General features: G+C 41.5%; 1 protein-coding gene across 1 annotated transcript; it reads left to right on the top strand.

Annotated features, from left to right (window-relative positions):
* Window positions 1–7,861: 7,861 nt before the first annotated feature.
* On the top strand, window positions 7,862–9,828 carry LOC6578730 (golgin subfamily A member 6-like protein 2). The gene is made up of 4 exons (XM_002004602.4): window positions 7,862–7,971; window positions 8,189–8,368; window positions 8,432–8,707; window positions 8,769–9,828. The coding sequence occupies exons 1-4, from the start codon at window positions 7,951–7,953 to the stop codon at window positions 9,279–9,281; spliced, it is 990 nt and encodes a 329-aa protein (XP_002004638.3). The 5' UTR covers window positions 7,862–7,950; the 3' UTR covers window positions 9,282–9,828.
* The last annotated feature ends 7,162 nt before the right edge of the window (window positions 9,829–16,990 follow it).

Here is a 16,990-nt window from a genome sequence, read left to right as displayed (position 1 = left end):
GTTACCTAAATTGTTTCTGCTTTCTATGGTCGTTGCTGTTTGTTTCTTTTTTTTTTTCAAGAAAAATCATCTCAATTATTATTAAAGAAAAAGGGTCAATATAAAAACACTTAACACAATTTTGAAATTCAATAAATTTGTGTTTTATGCCCAAGTTTCAAAGAATTTCAAATATACCGCCAAATTACCAATGCTTCCAAAACTGTACAGCAAACAAATCTCATGCTATCTCACTTTAACTCTTTGCTGTGTACCACACAATTTACCAGCCCCAAAGGCTGCAGTGTAAGCGTGACAGCTATATAGCACACTTCAATCCAGTGTTGAAGAAGATTCAAAGTGTAAGGCAAGTTTATCCGTTGGCGCGCATTTTGAATTTGTTTGTTTTTTTAATTACATAGCAAAATGATTTGCAAACTTCAGTTGTTGACATTTAAATTATCTAACGAATTGGCATTTTTCATTATGCTGACTTAACAATAAAAGGCAAAAATAGTTGGCATGCCTGAAGGTGCTAACTACGTTTTATTTATGGTCTCGACAGTTTTCACTTTTCTTTGGGAAAATAGTAATAGTAAAATAAGAAACGAGATTTGATGATTTATGAGTATGGTTGCTTTGGTTCACACGCATACATAAATTAAAATTATTAGAAAAAAAAGAAAACTGAAAATATGAAAATTTCGTATGTACGTTCCGTTTGCGTGCGACAGCCCGAAAGTGAGGCCAACAGAGGCTTATGCAACAATTATATGAAGTGCTTGTGGTAACGGTTAGCTGGCCAGGTGCACGCCTCTTGCTTGACCCTTGCATGTACCAGATGTAACGACTTAGCACCGCTGTTCACGCTCTCTCACCCTCCCTCTCTTTCTCTATCACTCATTATCTTTCTATCTATCTCAAGCACAGTGGGCGGGCGAGCTGTCGACAGCTCAATGGAAACATTGAAACAAGTCAATGTATCGACAGATCTATCAAATCGCCATGTATTAGCCTGCTAATGGTTATATATTTTGGTGGTTCAATGTCGACTTAATTAATCGACACCTTTTGTTGTCGATGAGCTTTTTGGGCTTAAAGGCAAAACCGCTTAGCGCCAGCAATTGTAAACTCGAAAAGGTCGAAACATTCGTTAATAGCGCCTATTTCATAACTCATTACCGTTGATCGAAGAGCAGCTAAAAATAAAAAGAAAAAAAAAATAACTAAAAATAAGGAAATATTATGTAGTGTACAGCATCTGAAGATGATTTTTATTAGATTGTTTGGATCCACAGTCAACAGCAGATGTTGACCCAATTGTCTAACAATTTCAGTTACATTTTTTTTGTATTTTTGATTTTTTGCCATGACGCTGCAATCTTTTAGCGTGCCTTTCAATTGCGACAGCGGCGGGGGCGTGTCCCTTAATATAAAGCAGCTCACGTAAACGTGCGACTCGTGCAACATAAACCGAAGAGACATCAAATTAAAGCGTAACCAGTGTAAAAAGTGCTAAAGAGTCGCAAGTGAACGACTAGCAAATACCCTAAACACTATGTCAAGGTGGCTTGAAATATTCTAACTTATGTATGTACATATATAACGATAGCTATAAGCTCATGCGTGCGTACGCACACACATACAAGTGTATACAAACGTGCAGACGAGAAACACGCACGTCACTCGCTACTAACTTAATTTTATCTCCATGTAATAAATATAGCATAAAATAGACATTCACACATGCTCATATATATATGAGCTGTATATGAGCTGACAACTTTCGTTTAGGCTGAATGACGTGGGATATTCAAAAAGTTACTATATACAGACATATATACATATGTAACATAAATATATAACATAACCATATTGTTACAGATACATACTTACATATGTGTTTATGTATGCATAAATATGTTATGTTGGCAACTGCTGCCACTTGTGGTTAGCGACAATGACAATGGAAGTTCCTCTGTTTTCATATGTAAACTTTAGGCTAAGCGTAGCGCTTCGAGTTAATAGATCAAAGAGGAAAAAAAAAATCGCGCTGTGGGAGGACATTGCAGATGTACAGATCTTCAAGTCTCTAGCTCTTATACGATGTATTGGAGTATCAATGCTCTTATACGATCTATCAGAGTATCGATACATATGAAGAAACGAGTAAAGGAAGACGAACAAAACTGTGAATCTGCTTGGTCTTTTCAACGTAAACCGTTATACCCTATTTACGCATTTTCAATGAGTCGAGGGTACAAATTTGCAAATAGGCAATGGCGAATTATATCAGGTGTCTAAATCGATGCTCGGTATTAGCGTCAATTTGTGTGATGTGTGCCAAATCGGTATATTATGTCATCCGCAGAGCGGCCTTCAGCTGAATGGGACATCAGGAGCCAAAGCGTAGTGGGTCAACTGCAGACATCAGCGCCATAACATTAAACTGAGAATTGCAACAAGACTTTGTTGAAAGCCATAAACACATTTCGCACAACCTCAGCCGTTTCAATTGGCAACTGCTGCCGCTTTGGGCCAGCGACAATGACAATGGAAGTCTCTGTTGTTGCTATTGGCGCTGTTGCTGCTGCCGCTGCTGCTGCTGCAAGGCAGGTGTTGCAAGTAATAATTCAAAGCCAAGCTGCTCAGTTCCTCCTCGAGCTTCGTGACACGCCACATGAGTAACAGCGAAGGCGGTGGGTGATCACTGTAGCCGTTTGTCATAATTGGACGCGCGTGGAAGATGCGCTCGCCACTTCCTTGTTGGACTGGAAAACAAATTTTTCCTTTCTGTCAATGTGTGGCAAATGGCTCAAAGCTGACAAAAACTTGGCCAAACAAAGCGCAAGCACAAAAACACAAAATACAAATTTTTTCGTCTAACAACAACAAGATAGCACGCAGGTACAGTGGTAGTTGGAAAGGCATTTAAAGCTTAAAATGTATTACATATTTACATTTTAATATACTTAATGCATACGGCATGATTTATTATATTTGATTGATAATTCATAATTATTAAATTGATCAATTTTGATTTCATTAAAGTTTGATTTGCTTAGGCAATAATAAAAGTATTCAAAAAATTCAAATAAAAAAGATCCCCTTATTAATTACTTGAATCCATTTGCTAAGCAGCTTGCGAATGTCTGCCAACGCTTAAAGTCTCATTTAACACAGGGAGCACACTTATCGCATTATAATAAAGATCTCATGGGAATTTAAGCTAATTGGCGTGGAAAACTCACTAAAATCAAAGCAGTGAGAGACCTTCGAGTCGATAAGCATCTGTGATGCGAACCACTGTGCAACGCATACATGTATAGTTTTTGTTGCTGCTGCCACAAGCGGAACAACAGTTGGAAGGCATATAAAGAGTGTACAGAGAAAAACAAAAAAAGTTACAAAAAATCACAAAAAGGCGGCGCACGACAAAATGCACTCAAATGTTGCAGTTGCAACAGACAACACTAAATAAATGCCATGAAAAGACGCTGCATGAATTAACATACGTGTTAATGAGCCAAGCCACCAAGCCACACACAGGCCGAAAGATTCGCACGCACATAAAATAACTTCATTTACATTGAAGCTTCCTCGCAGGCGGCTAGGACGGTTGGACCGTTGGACGGTATTCAATTGGATGGCATTCCGGCAGCCACATGGCTTTTTGAATCGGAGTGAGTCCATGTGAAAGTCTTCGCCTGACGTAACGCGGTTGCATCTTCAAGCAGCGACACCTGTTGCTCGTCGCTGGAATTATTCGATTGCGCAATTGGCCAATCGTCGCTTCCCTCTCCTGCCGCCGCTCTCTAACTCTCTATCTATCTACCTATCTCTATCTCTGTTTGTGCAGGAAGGTGGCACCCACGCTTCCGCTTAAAGTGTGCCCAGAGCCTGGCCATCGAATTGCCCAACGATCAAACGGTGTTTAATTAGCAATATTTGTCAAATGGCAGTCTTAAAAATATGTCTTCGGTCTTCGGTGTCTTCAGCGCATGGCAAGCGGCTTATAGATGAGGAAATTCGCGCATGTGCAGCTGCAAGACGTCAGCTACGCAAATTGGAATGCGAGACCTCTGACTGAGGCTTGGCTTCGTTCGCTTGGTCCATTGCGTAATGTCCATTTGGAGCCTGGTCTGAGCCAGTGAGCCACTGAGCCGGTTTTTCGTCTGCATCTTTTGCAGGACAACGCCTCAATGGACACAACATAAAGCTCGTTCTGCATTTTTGTTGCCATGTCTCGACGTCTTCTTCTGCTGACGTCTTCTTATGACCGAGATTACAGCTGTCTGGGATTGCCACAACAACTGCCATAAATATACCGATAATACTGGGGACGTTGCGAATCTGTGTCTTGATCCGTTGTTAACCTGTTCCACTGATCAACCTTGGCGCACACGCATGAGCGAACCTTTTTCAGACGAGTCGCTAATCGTATGGATTACGATTTCATTTATCAAGTGGTAAATGGTCAAAAGTCATGTATCTTGACCACCTGCAGCTAGCATCTAAATCTGCAACGTAGCCAAGCAATTAATGCTGCATTTAATTGAAATTGCGCTGACAAAACGACGCACCTAATTGGCTACGGCTCGAAATGGGATGATGCAACCGGTGAACCGGGGCAACAGTTTCAAGAAATCTGCTTTGGAGGCTGTAATTTCATTTACGCTCAATATGTGGGTCAACTGCACGCGAGTGGTAACAATAACATTACCATCAACACTCAACCCATGCGCACCTGCCCCATCGACAGCTTCAGTTTCGGCTTCAGCTTCGGCTTCGACTTTGGTTTTTAGTGATGTGCGGTCATGTAACGAATTGGAGCAACCGAATGTGCCTCGAGCCACGCCAGCCAAGCCAAGTCAAGCTATAAAAGCAATTACAAGCGCAATATGTCAAAGACGCTTACAATTGACGCTGACGACGGCGATGGCGATGACGTTGCAGGAAGAGGTCTTAACGAGAGTCAAAGTGGAATTTCACATTGGTGTCCAATTGGAATTAGCGTCTATTAAGGGGGACCGATTGAAGGCCAAAGCATGTTTGAATCGCTTTAATTTGTTTATGTTGTAACATCCCAGCTGAATGTTGGCCTGATCCACATGAAAAGTTTAGAAATGGCTATAAAGCGCTTTTACTTCTATTTCAAGGTAATTCCAATTGGAGGGTAATCGATTTAACGGATTGAGCAATGGGATTATATATACGCATAGGAATGTAAATGTGCTCTAAATTTATGCTGTATCATTTCAAATGTCTTCATAGCTCTCAATGCTTTGGATACGCCTTAGGTCATACAGAGAATCATTTAGGAAATGACTAAAATATTAGTTTAGAGGCGTGCCAATAAAAAACCAGGCTTACAGCATACAAAACTGTCTACTATTATGACCAATAAAAATACAAACTTGCTATTTCAACTACAACTCCTACTCTAACATAGACATTCAAATCATTTCCGAAGCTTTAACGGTTGTAAAGTAATAGTTTTATTTATGGGCCATTTTTTTTTTACCATAAAAGTCCTTCAAGTGATTCGGGCGCTCATTGAAAAAAAAAAGAGGGAATAAACTAGTTCGACTTCTTATGCCAAGATGTTTGGCCATGCATATAACCTAAATAAACGTCGAGATCAATAATAAGATGCTATTAATTATGCAATCAGCAGGGACTCCAGCGACAGCGAAAGGTGTTTCGGCGCCTGTAGCGCCTGCCTGCGTGCACGACATCTTCGCATCAAAGAAACTTCAGACGACTGTGTAACCAAAAATCAAAAGCAAAACAAAAACTTAAATGCAAACAAAACTCGCTCCACAAGTCATCGTCGCTGTATTGTTGTTGCTGTTGCTGCTTTTGTTGTGCACGTTACAGGAATTTCAATTTCAATTTCGTTTCATTTCTTTTGTGGCAGTGCAATTCGCAGCTGAAGCCGAAACAAAACTAAGTCAAGTGGCAACGGGACTGTGGGACTGTGGGACTGGGTCTCCTCTGATTGGGCCTGGCTTGAGCCGAGCTACGCTTTGGCTCTCATTGTTGCTGACGTTGCACATTCTTCATGATTATCTGTTTCATTTTCCTTGATTTGTGTCGTGTATTTTTACCTAATTTCAAGTTTCGGTTTTTTTTTCGCCGTTTCTTTTCTTGTTGTCGCCGTCGCCGTTGTTGTTGTTGGTGTTGCCAGTGTTGTTGGTTTTGTCTGTTGTGTGCTTCTTTTCTTTCATTTTTGCATTGAAGGCCGCAACTGCAATTTCATGCATGTTCCCCCATCTCCTGCCGCTGCTCCTTCGCTGATTTTCGCATGTGATGTAACCACGGTTGCTGCTGCTGCTACTGCTGCCCCTGCTGATTGTTGTGCATATAATGCAAACTTTGTAGATATTGTGGACACTGTCAATTACAGTTTCTGCATATAATTTATGCGAATTCCAAGGAGATGCACATTGCAGTTAGACACACCCGATCTGGCAACACTCGGCATTTGACGAAAAGCTCCTAGCGAAATGCGACCACACTTAGAATTCATTTTAACTAACTGTAAATTGCACACTAAATTCGCCATATTAAACGCATAACCATCGACTATCTTCTCTCTCCTTCATGGCTGAAAGTGTTAATTGTGTATTTATTAAACTATATAGTGGCCATTTGTGTGATATTTTGTTTGAGGGTCTGCCATAAAACGCGCACCTTATTACCATGCTAAAAAATGTTAAATGCCATTTAGTGCTAGACAAAGATGGCCCCCAGACCATAGAGCCCGGAGCCACTGAAGCGGCGCACTAGCACCAACAATCGAGTGTTGTTGGTGTTACTGTTATTGCCCTCGTCATTGCTATACGTCTTCATGCTGCGTCCCGTTGCGAAGGTCACTTTGTTGTTGCTTCTCTTATTTTTGTTTACACAAACGCCTGTTGGCGGTTGTTGTTTTTGCCTTTTGCGAATCGCAGGCCAAAACCGAACTGTGCTAATTGTGTGTGTCACTGAAATGAAGTTAACCGAGTTAAACAGGTCGTCTGAAGTGCACGCACGTAGCTATTTAACTATTAAGTGTAGCAGCCGACAGCCGACAACCGCCCACAGCCCTATTTGACCTTATTGAGTATCGGTCAGCAGGTAATTAAATCTTGTACATCATTATTAATAACATAATTAGTAGTCTGTGAACGCGTCGACACATTCTACCTTCGGCCCCAAAACATCACATTCACGCTTGAGATCAGCCAACGCACACTTCAAAGAGTCCAAGACCAAGCGGTCAAAAGTTGGAATATACGGCTGCTGCGATTGCTTTACCTTGGGAAAATCCGAGCAGTCTTCGTCAGTCCGAGACCAATTCATCAGGCGGCTTGGCTCGTCACACAACGAAAGATAAAACAAACAGACATTAAGCGCTCTCTTTGAGCTTCGCGCTGCGCTTTACTCTCACTCACACTCTCACTCTCTTCTCGGCTCTTTCGCTTTCGTTGACGCGGGCAGCGACGCTGGCGTTGGCGTCGGCGTTAGCAGTTGCGTGCATTTTGCACATTGGGCGACAAACGAACGCTTTCAGCCGAGACTAAAGCTCAAGCTGAAGCTGTGACTGTGGCTGGGAGCTTTGCAGCAGCAGCAGCAGCAGAGGCAGCGATTGCGGTTGCGGCGGCGGCTCGACCGTGTCCCCACACAGACATACACACACATATGACAGATAGGCACAGCAAAAGACCAAAGAGTCGCTGCTGGCGTCGCTGCTGCAGCGACCGCTTGCTGTTTCTTGTTGTTGTTGCTGTTGGTATTTTGGGCAAATTGTTGCTGTTTTGCGCTGCTGCGCCGTCGACGCCGCTGCGTTTCTTTGGTGCTTCGCATTCAAAATATAAATAGATGTGCATGTAGGGAAATGCGAATAGTGTTCATAGAAGACCTCATCGGAGGCACATTTCAGCTCTTTTGTTTTAACGCGCTGTTGGTGGTACAGGGATTACAAGCATGAGATCCCTAAATTTGTTGGTTAGTGTGGCGAACCCATGGAGAAAGATAAATGCGAAAATATTCCGTGTTGAAATATCCTATAAATAACCAATGAATTTCTGTGTGAAAAATATATATAAATACTGAATAATTATGAATCATCAATATAATATATGCATCAAAATGTGCAAAAAGTGAAAAACTTCAACTTGAAAAGTTATTTAATCGATTATCTGCGCTTCTCTGCCGCCCACAGCTACTCAGCGCCAGCTGCGCGCTTATCCTCAGCATAGCCTACGCACATCCCCCCGAGGGTGTGTGGAAGAAGAAACTAACATGGAAGGAAGATTGGGTGCAGGTGTGGAAGACGATAAAAAAGGAGGCATGGGAAACCAAATGGAAAAAGGTTTCGGTGCCAATATGGAAGGAAGTGCAGGTAAGCTTGACATCCGGACTGCGATCAGGATGAGAGCTAAAGCGGTACCTAAATGTTGAATAGGTGCCCGTTTGGAAAGAGGAGAAAGTGCCTGATTGGAAAATCATAAAGAAGCCAAAAATTGAGGAGCGCGAAGTGCCCGCATGGAAGGACGTCAAAGTGGCCGAATGGAAGAAAGTGACGAAACCCATTTGGGTGCCCACCAAGGTGGCCGTGTGGAAGGAAATTCAGGTGCCCGTCTGGAAGGAGATCCAAGTGCCCTTCTGGAAGGAGATCCAGGTGCCGGTGTGGAAGGAAGTACAGGTTGCAGACTGGAAGCAAATGTTCGAGCCACAATGGGTAAGAAAGAAGCTTAACAATTGCAATAAACAGCAACAAACATAAACCTCGATTATCCCAGGTGAAAATGGGCATACCTGGCGAGAAGTTCCTGGGCAAAGATCACGAGGGCTGGGAATACACCAGTCACGATCTGTGGCGCAAAAAGCTTATCTGGAAGCCAGTGTGGAAGAAGGTCTGGCGCACTGAAAAGAAACAGGAATGGCGCACCGAGAAGAAACAGGAATGGCGAACCGAAAAGGTGCAAGAATGGAAAACAGAGAAAGTGCAAGAGTGGAAGGAAGACAAGAAACTGGAATGGAAGGATGAATGGGTGCAGGTGTGGAAGAACACCAAGAAGCAAATCTGGATCAAGGAGAAGCGCGAAACATGGGTAGAGGAGAAGGTACAAATCTGGCGCACTGAAAAGAAACAAGTCTGGGCCACCGAGAAGAAGCAGGCGTGGAAGGATGAATGGCAATCGGTGAAGGTGCCCGTCTGGAAGGAGGTCAAAGTGCAAGAGTGGAAAAAGGTCTGGAAGCCAGTGTGGGAAAAGGTTTGGGTGCCAATCAGCCACGGTCACGGCTGGGACTAAGTGACAGGCGCTCTGTTCACATATCGCAAGTCTATGCGACAGCACTGATACATAACTAATAACTGCCCCATTCCTGGCTTCCATTGGCCAAAAGCAATTGTTCTTGATTGCTTCTGGCTGCCGCAAATTGTTAATACTTAAGTCTAGCATTGGCATTACCTCATCCCGAATCGTTTGCATTTCTGTTGACACATTCCGTTTACTTCTCATTTCATCTGCCTTCTCTGCTTCACCTGTATCTATATCTTAAGTGTACGAATTAGTCATGCGCGCGTTTGTTGTCTCTAAGTTATGAAAATTGATAATTGGCCTTTTGGATTTGCCATTGAAATTCAACTTCAATGAAGAATGATGCTCAAAAATTGTAAAAAAAAAAATAATAATACATACACAAATAATCGTTGAAGGTTTGTAAATATGTACATTACCGAAACCCATAAACATATATTGTTATGAACATCGTAAACTATTGTACAAAATTTCATGTAAAGCGAAAAACTTACAAAAAAAGTTATGCAAATAATAAAAAACATACGTAAAAAACCAACTGTGATATTTTTCATTAATTGTGTTAAGTACTCGAAAGCCACCCAAGTGGTTCGCTTATGCGCTGCGCCTCTGCAGCATCGTCCTCCTTTTACTTTCATTGGCCTCTTCGCAATCCATCGATTGCGCAAGAGCTCTGCCATCTCCGGTCACACTGCCATTAGCTGGTCATTAACTGGAGAAGAAGCAACTCATAAAGTTTCGGGCCTCATGACACGCGGAAGTTGGCCTCAGATAAGTCTCGCCGCGCCTCGTCTCATCTCGCCTCCCACCATAACTGAAATGGGCATTTTTTCATTTGGGTTTTTTTTTTGGCTCTTTGTATTATTATTTTTGTTTTTTTGTGACTTTTGCACGATTGGGACAATCGAGAGGCCAAGAGCCAAAGCCAATGCATATGAACTTGCCGCAGAGGCGCTTACAATTGCAAATGCCACTGCAGCAGCCGCAGCCGCAGACGCAGCAGCAGCAGCAGCATCAGACAACGGGGTATGTGTGCATCCGATGCTGATGCCAAATAAATCTCAAGGAAGCATCTCATCATCGGCCCGATAAGCAGCAACAATAACGCCTCACTTCCTGTTCAAGTTGAATGTTGAATGTTGAATGCGGCTGTGGCTGCAGCTGCAGGCTGCGGGCTGCGCGCTGCGGGCTGCTGGCTTAGGGTTACGGCTGCAGCTCTCAGTTGCATATTTCAGCTGAAGTCCAAGTCACTCGGTCGACCATGTTGCAACATGCTGCTTTAATTGACTCGCTCGTTGACTTCGCGCTCTGTGTGTTTGTGTGCCAAAAAGATCTGCTGCCGACATCAGTTGTACACGTGACGCCCCTCTAACACCTGCCCCCTGCCACCCACCTGCCCAGCTGCCTGGCTTGCCTAGTTGCATGCAGGTCTATTTAGCAGCCAGCCAGACAGACAGCAGCGGCAGCGGCAGCGGCAGCACCGGCAGCAGCCGTCGCCGAGGAAGCAACTTGTAACAGTTGCTGTTACCAAAACTGGATACCAGACGCTGCCACAATTGCAACGATTAGGTAACATTTCTACAACAACAACAACAACAATTTGCAACTAAACCAAAAGTTCGAGTTCAAGAAAACATTTAAGAGGAACGAGAGATGTTGTTGTTATTATGACTTCGATAGCTAACAAATTTACAGCTGCCCATAAAAGGCACGCCCATGTTTAGATAAGCCTGAACGATAAATGGGCGGATTACTTATATCATAAATGTAGTGATATAACATCCTTAAAATGTGACAATTTTTAAGAGATAGCTATAGAAATATATATGGTACTAGATATGCAATAGGATAATAGAAGCAAGGTTCCATTAGATGTATATATTCAAGATCAGCCTATTTAACTGTCTAAAAAACCAATTTGATTCAAAATCATCTGCAACACATTCCTACACATATTTCCTGGCCATAAATGTTATTGTTAATATTCAAAAATCTATTAAATTTTTAATAGACATTTACTACTTGAATGCTGTGTTATCTTATCATAATTTATACATAGCTCAGTTCCCCATTATAAAATAGATTTAATTCGTGTTGAGTGTTTGCTCAACTTGAGCTTTTCATTACTTGAAACAACTCATCATCAATTATTAGGGAACAATTGGCAGTTGACATCATAATTAAGTCAATGGCATTGCTAACGAAAAGTGTTGCTCAAGGCTTGGGCTAAGACCTCATCAAGATCAAGACAATGTCAATGGAACTATGCCATATGCCCTCTCTGTCTCTGTCTTTCTCTCTCGTTTTTAAAAATGAGCAACTGAAAACTGAAAAGCGAACGAGTTGCATTGTGAAAAGTTGCATTATGCAAAATGATAAAAAATAGGTTGTGTGTTTTTTTTTTTTTTTTAATTTTCTCGGTCGTTGTCTCGTTTTCAAATTGGTAAATGTTTTTGATTTAATTGATGCTGTCGCTGTTGCTGTTTAATGGAGCTGCTGTCGCTGCTTATACCTTGAGCGCAATCAACTTGTTTGTTGTTGCTCGGCTGTAAGTGTTTGGTTTAGGCCTTAGTCCGAGTGCCCGCTGAGCCGCTGGGTCGCTGATCACTGCGACTGTAAGTGCGCGGCTAATCTCACAATTGTATCGCCTACGCGCAGCATGCGGCGTCTGCGGCGTATGCGTAATATTTGTTCATTCCTCCTTTTTTTGAATGATGCGCAAACAGTTTCAATCAGCAGCAAATGGCAGTGAGGCGGCGGCGACGACGGCGGCAACGTTTTGTTTTTATATAATGCGCGCAAGTGTCATGCTAAATTCAAATTTTATTTTAATAGCAAAAACATAAACGATACGAAAACCAGCCACGACAACAGCAACAACAACAGCAGGCAAACATTTTACGCATAAGTGAAGCAAGACGCAGGCAGGCAACTGTTGCTATTGTTGCTTTTGTTTTAACTGTTGCAGCAGCAGCGGCCTCTGCATTGCACAAGCAGCAACAACAGCAGCAGCAGCAGTCGCACGAAAACAAAAACAAAACAAACGTAAATTGAAAAGAAGTAATAAAAATAAATTTGATAAACAAAAAAGAAAAAAGACAGGCAAAGAAAGATAATAAAAGCAACAACAAATTATTTGTATATATAAAATGTTATAATAATGCCAGAAATGTTTTTTTGTAATAAATCTTTTGTTTACACACATCATAAACAAAAGGAAAATGCCTGAAATATTTATTTATTTATGTTTATAAATATGTTTCTCTTATATTTATATTTAGCGGCAGCTCAGGTTCAAGACAAACGCAAAAACCAACACAGCAACAACAAAGACGACGACAGCAACAGTTGCTGTCGGCAGCACGTGAGTTGCAGTCGAAGCGTGAAGAAAAGGTTGTTGCACGCATCAGCTAGAGTTAATGCCACTGCTGCCAACACTGCTCGCCAACTTGATCTCTGCGCTCGCGATGTGGGTCAGCCTGGCTGCAGATGTGGAGCAGCAAGGTCGTTACCAAAACATTGTCAACGCTTGCGCAGAAATGTGGCAACAGCAGAGCAAGTGCGCGCCACACAAAAGCCGCAATATGGGCGCAATGATAGTGTGGCAAGCGAAATATTAATTAAAAGGCGGCCAAAAATTGCTTTGTCAACCATAGTCACCTTACTCAAAACCCATAAATCTCGACAGCAGCAACAGCAGCGACAGTAGCTATTAATAGAAAATAGCGAAATACAAAAGACTCAGGCAACAAACTTGTTTTGGTCACGCGATACGCAAAGGCGTTTAGAGGCAGTCAATGGGCAGCGAACGCACCCAAAGGTGAGCAAAACAAAAAGAGTTAATTAATAACAGTTAACAGCTGATATAGTTAGCATTTGTGTTAGCCATATGCCTTGAAATTCCTGCTTAGCAAATGTTAGCTGGCCTTTTCATATGTCGCTTTGAGGCTTGCCAATATTGAAAGATTCTAACTTTGCATTTGTAATCAGAAACAGATTCTTGGCTAGGTCTAAGTAAACGCCTCTGCTAGGCCATGTTAATAATTGCCGATTGCGAAATGTGAATTTGTCAACATTATGAATTTATCTATCATTAATATAACTTTAATTGTAGATACGCCACTCATTCAGTGATGCTGTGAAAACACCTCGTTGCAAACCACTTAAGATTATGGTTGGCTTAAAAATGTGCAAAAAAAAAAAAAAAAAAAAAAAAACAACTAAATAATTGCGCTGCCCGGCTAACAATTGCACATTGTCTCGCCCACAGAGCCCACAGCTGAGCGACGCTGCATAACACAAATTACAACATGCAAATATTGAAGAAACAACAACAAAAAACTTAAATGAAATGAAAATATAAGAAAAACAATAACAAAATTCAGTCAAACCTTTAAGCGATAAACCGGCTACTCGCCGCATTGGAGTAGAAGTCAATGAGGAGGAGTAAAGCACAACGCGGGGAAGCTGAGGAAGGCGCAGCTGGAGCAATGCATGACAAAGCTAGCGTCACATATTGGCCATTTAGCGTATCAGTCGAGAGCCGGCCAACTGCTAACTGGTTAATAATAATGCCGCTCGAGGAAGTCGTAAACAAACTGCAATTGCGTTGAAGCGCTGTAATAAATACACTCGGACCCCTCGCCGCCTCCCTCTCAGGCCAACTACCTACCTTAGAGACGCGCATGGAGCTGGATCGATATGCGAAATGAGAGAGATAGGGAGAGAATAGAGATATAAAAATAAAGAGGCCAAACAATGATACAATGATTGACAACGAGCTCCAATTTGCATTTAATGAATAAAACTTTGGAGGCGCATGGGTGTAGCCAACAGCATCTGCTCCAATTTCGCATAGAAATTCGCTGGACCTGTTTTTTTGTTTTTTACATTATACATTATGTATAATGTGTAAGTATGTTTGTATAAATATTTATATATAAAATATTTGCTAATGAATTTTGTTTCAGTTTATATAAAACAATGAGAAAGGCGAGAGGTGAGCTTCAACTGAATAGATCTGACAGGCACACGCGGCATCGGATTGACAGTACCTTACAGATTTGTAGATGGATCAGTTGGTAGCATTTCTTAGTCTGGATTTTTTTTATCTAAGATTCGCCAGTATATACAAGAACAAACCCAAAGTATGCAATTCTTTTCAAAAATAAAAAAAGATTGATCCTTAGATAACCGCTTTATCTTTGCATGTGTATATATGTAGTTGGTTATTCTGAACCTGACGCACTAAGTTTTGTAAAAATCCATCAAGATTCGGCCAAGTTGGAGCTACTTAAAAAAATATATAGATTTATGTTGCAAAAAAAAGGACATTCCAGGATTCGTATCCTGGAAGGACTTACATTTTTAGTCTTCAAATAAGCAATACTATCGATTGGCATTCAAAAAATTCTAAAATTCCACCAAAAATTTTACCCTAAATTTTTGCAAGGGGTATGGTCGAAAACTGGCCAGTGGACACCGTAACTTGGCCATTTGAAGGACTATCGACACGTCCTTTATACACAATATAGTCTCGATCCTACTAATACATAGTTAGCAAACAGAAGGATAAAAGTCCTTCAATCAGCTGAGTAATAAGGACTTTTGCTTACGAAGAAAAATGAGTATAACTCGGCCGTATCCTTGCATATCCTGACAAAATTAATGTCAACAGAAGTGGGGTCACCAGATCTATCAGCTGGCAAGAATGCACTCGAATCGTCCCGGTAGGTTGCGGGATATTGGCAATTTTGTGTGTTTTAACTGATTTTTGTACTTCCCGGCGTCAAGCCAGAAACTGAAGAAACACAAGTCCTAGATTCTTAGATGACCTCATATTTTGTTAATGGCGATACATGAGGAAGGTCCTGACAAGCCCAGAGCACCATGTCCGATCGTCCTGCGCAAGGATTTGGCTGTGTTATGGCTAATAGAAAGGTGAACTATAATCTACAAAAACACGATTTTGTTGCATACTCTACGGGGCACTTGATTCCGCATGGAGTACACGGAAATTTGACAGCCATTAGCAATATTGTCAAATAAAAACGCACATTCTTTTTTTTAGATTTTTTTTTTAATTATACAAATATGTAACTTAATTATTATAATCCATGAATACCAATAGACACCTCCTTCCTTCCAGTTCAAACACATGTCCTTTCAACATTTTGGAGGAATCTGCAAGTATAATCAAATTAAATGGTTAATAATTTGGCCTGAAAGTATGCTACATTAAGATAATGTTTTTAATTTTGAACAGAGTAAAAGTATGCTACACTTTTATTTTGCTTAACATTTATCCGAGACTTGAACCATAGGATCTTAGCGCCATCTATTGTAAATTAATATATTTAAGTGTGGGGCTTTTTTCTGCAGCCCCAAAGTATGCAATGCATTTTGGAACGTTCTAGCTAAGTATATCTAAATGACTGGTGCAACCTTTTACTCCGCTTTCACAAAAGATCTTGACAAATTTAGCCACCTATGATAAATGAATGCAAGTGCTGCGGCTCGATTGCCACATAAGTCAAAGACGGCTGATGCGAACATAAACAAATGCTTATCGTGCTGAGCTCGTTTACATGTAGAGCACGCATCGAAAGACTTAAACAGCAAACTTGAATACAAAACGTTAAAGCCATTAATTGACATTGATTAAACTACTAATTGACCCGAGAGTTCCGTTTATCACAAATATGGCTTTTAATAGTTTTCATGCAAATGGAGTGACTTTGAAAAATGGCGTTTTGAATTGAACGGAAACGCATATTTTTTCTTCGACTGCTTTGAACAAACGCTATGTAATTATGCAATTGACTTTAGCCGTTTTGCATGTGTCCGACAATTGGCAAGCGTGACTGCAGCTGACTGACTGACCAACTGAATACGACTGCAGCCAAACAGTTGAAGATGTGTGTTATATATGCCCCAATGAGTGTGCAAATGGTTCAAAATCAAAGCCATATTAAATTTGCATGAATTATAGTTCGTTTGGCCAAACGCCAAGTGAATGCTTTGAAGAATCCGCCTTGACTGGCAAGAAAAAGTACGAGAAGAAACAGGCAAAGTCTGGAACATTCAAATTCCTCGTTGGTCACATATACAACGTCATGGCCACAAAGATTGCGCAATCGATTGCCAAACGGTCAACGAACGCAGCAAAGAACCAGTTTGATCAGCTGCAACTGAATGATGCCACCAAGCCCCATGCTATATAGTGTGCTATGTCAAAGGTGCATTTCCGTTAAGCTTAAGGCGCCCGGGCGTCTCGCGTCTCGTTGTCTTTCCAAAGAGGTGCGAGGCTCGCGCTTGCGTTGTATGCAAATGCTCCAAGGGGACTGTCCCCATAAACTGGCTATAAGCTCATAATTCATGCAGTTAAGCTTTGTTATTGAATGAGACGTGATTCGAAATTTCTATGACAGTTGAATTGTGTGCGCCGGCAGGTTTGTGGCCGTTGTCTTTTATTGCCACAACGATTGGGGTCGCAATGGAATTGCATTCGCTTGACCTTGAGTCGGTTGCAGCTAAACCTAAAGCTAAAGCTAAGCCTAAAGCAGTGTTATACGCGCAGCATCCAATGCAATCTCATTGGCCTTTCAGGGAAGTTCAAGCTTTCAATCAATAGCAATTAAATAACTGTAAACTGGTCAGCCATAAAAGTGCAACGGCAAGCCACAACCACAACTAGATCG

The sequence above is a fragment of the Drosophila mojavensis genome, unplaced genomic scaffold (genome assembly GCF_018153725.1).
Source record: "Drosophila mojavensis isolate 15081-1352.22 unplaced genomic scaffold, ASM1815372v1 contig_80, whole genome shotgun sequence".
In the NCBI taxonomy this organism is placed as follows: Eukaryota; Metazoa; Arthropoda; class Insecta; order Diptera; family Drosophilidae; genus Drosophila; species Drosophila mojavensis.
The sequence above is the reverse complement of the archived record's forward strand: the minus strand, read 5'-3'. Positions and strand labels throughout refer to the sequence as shown.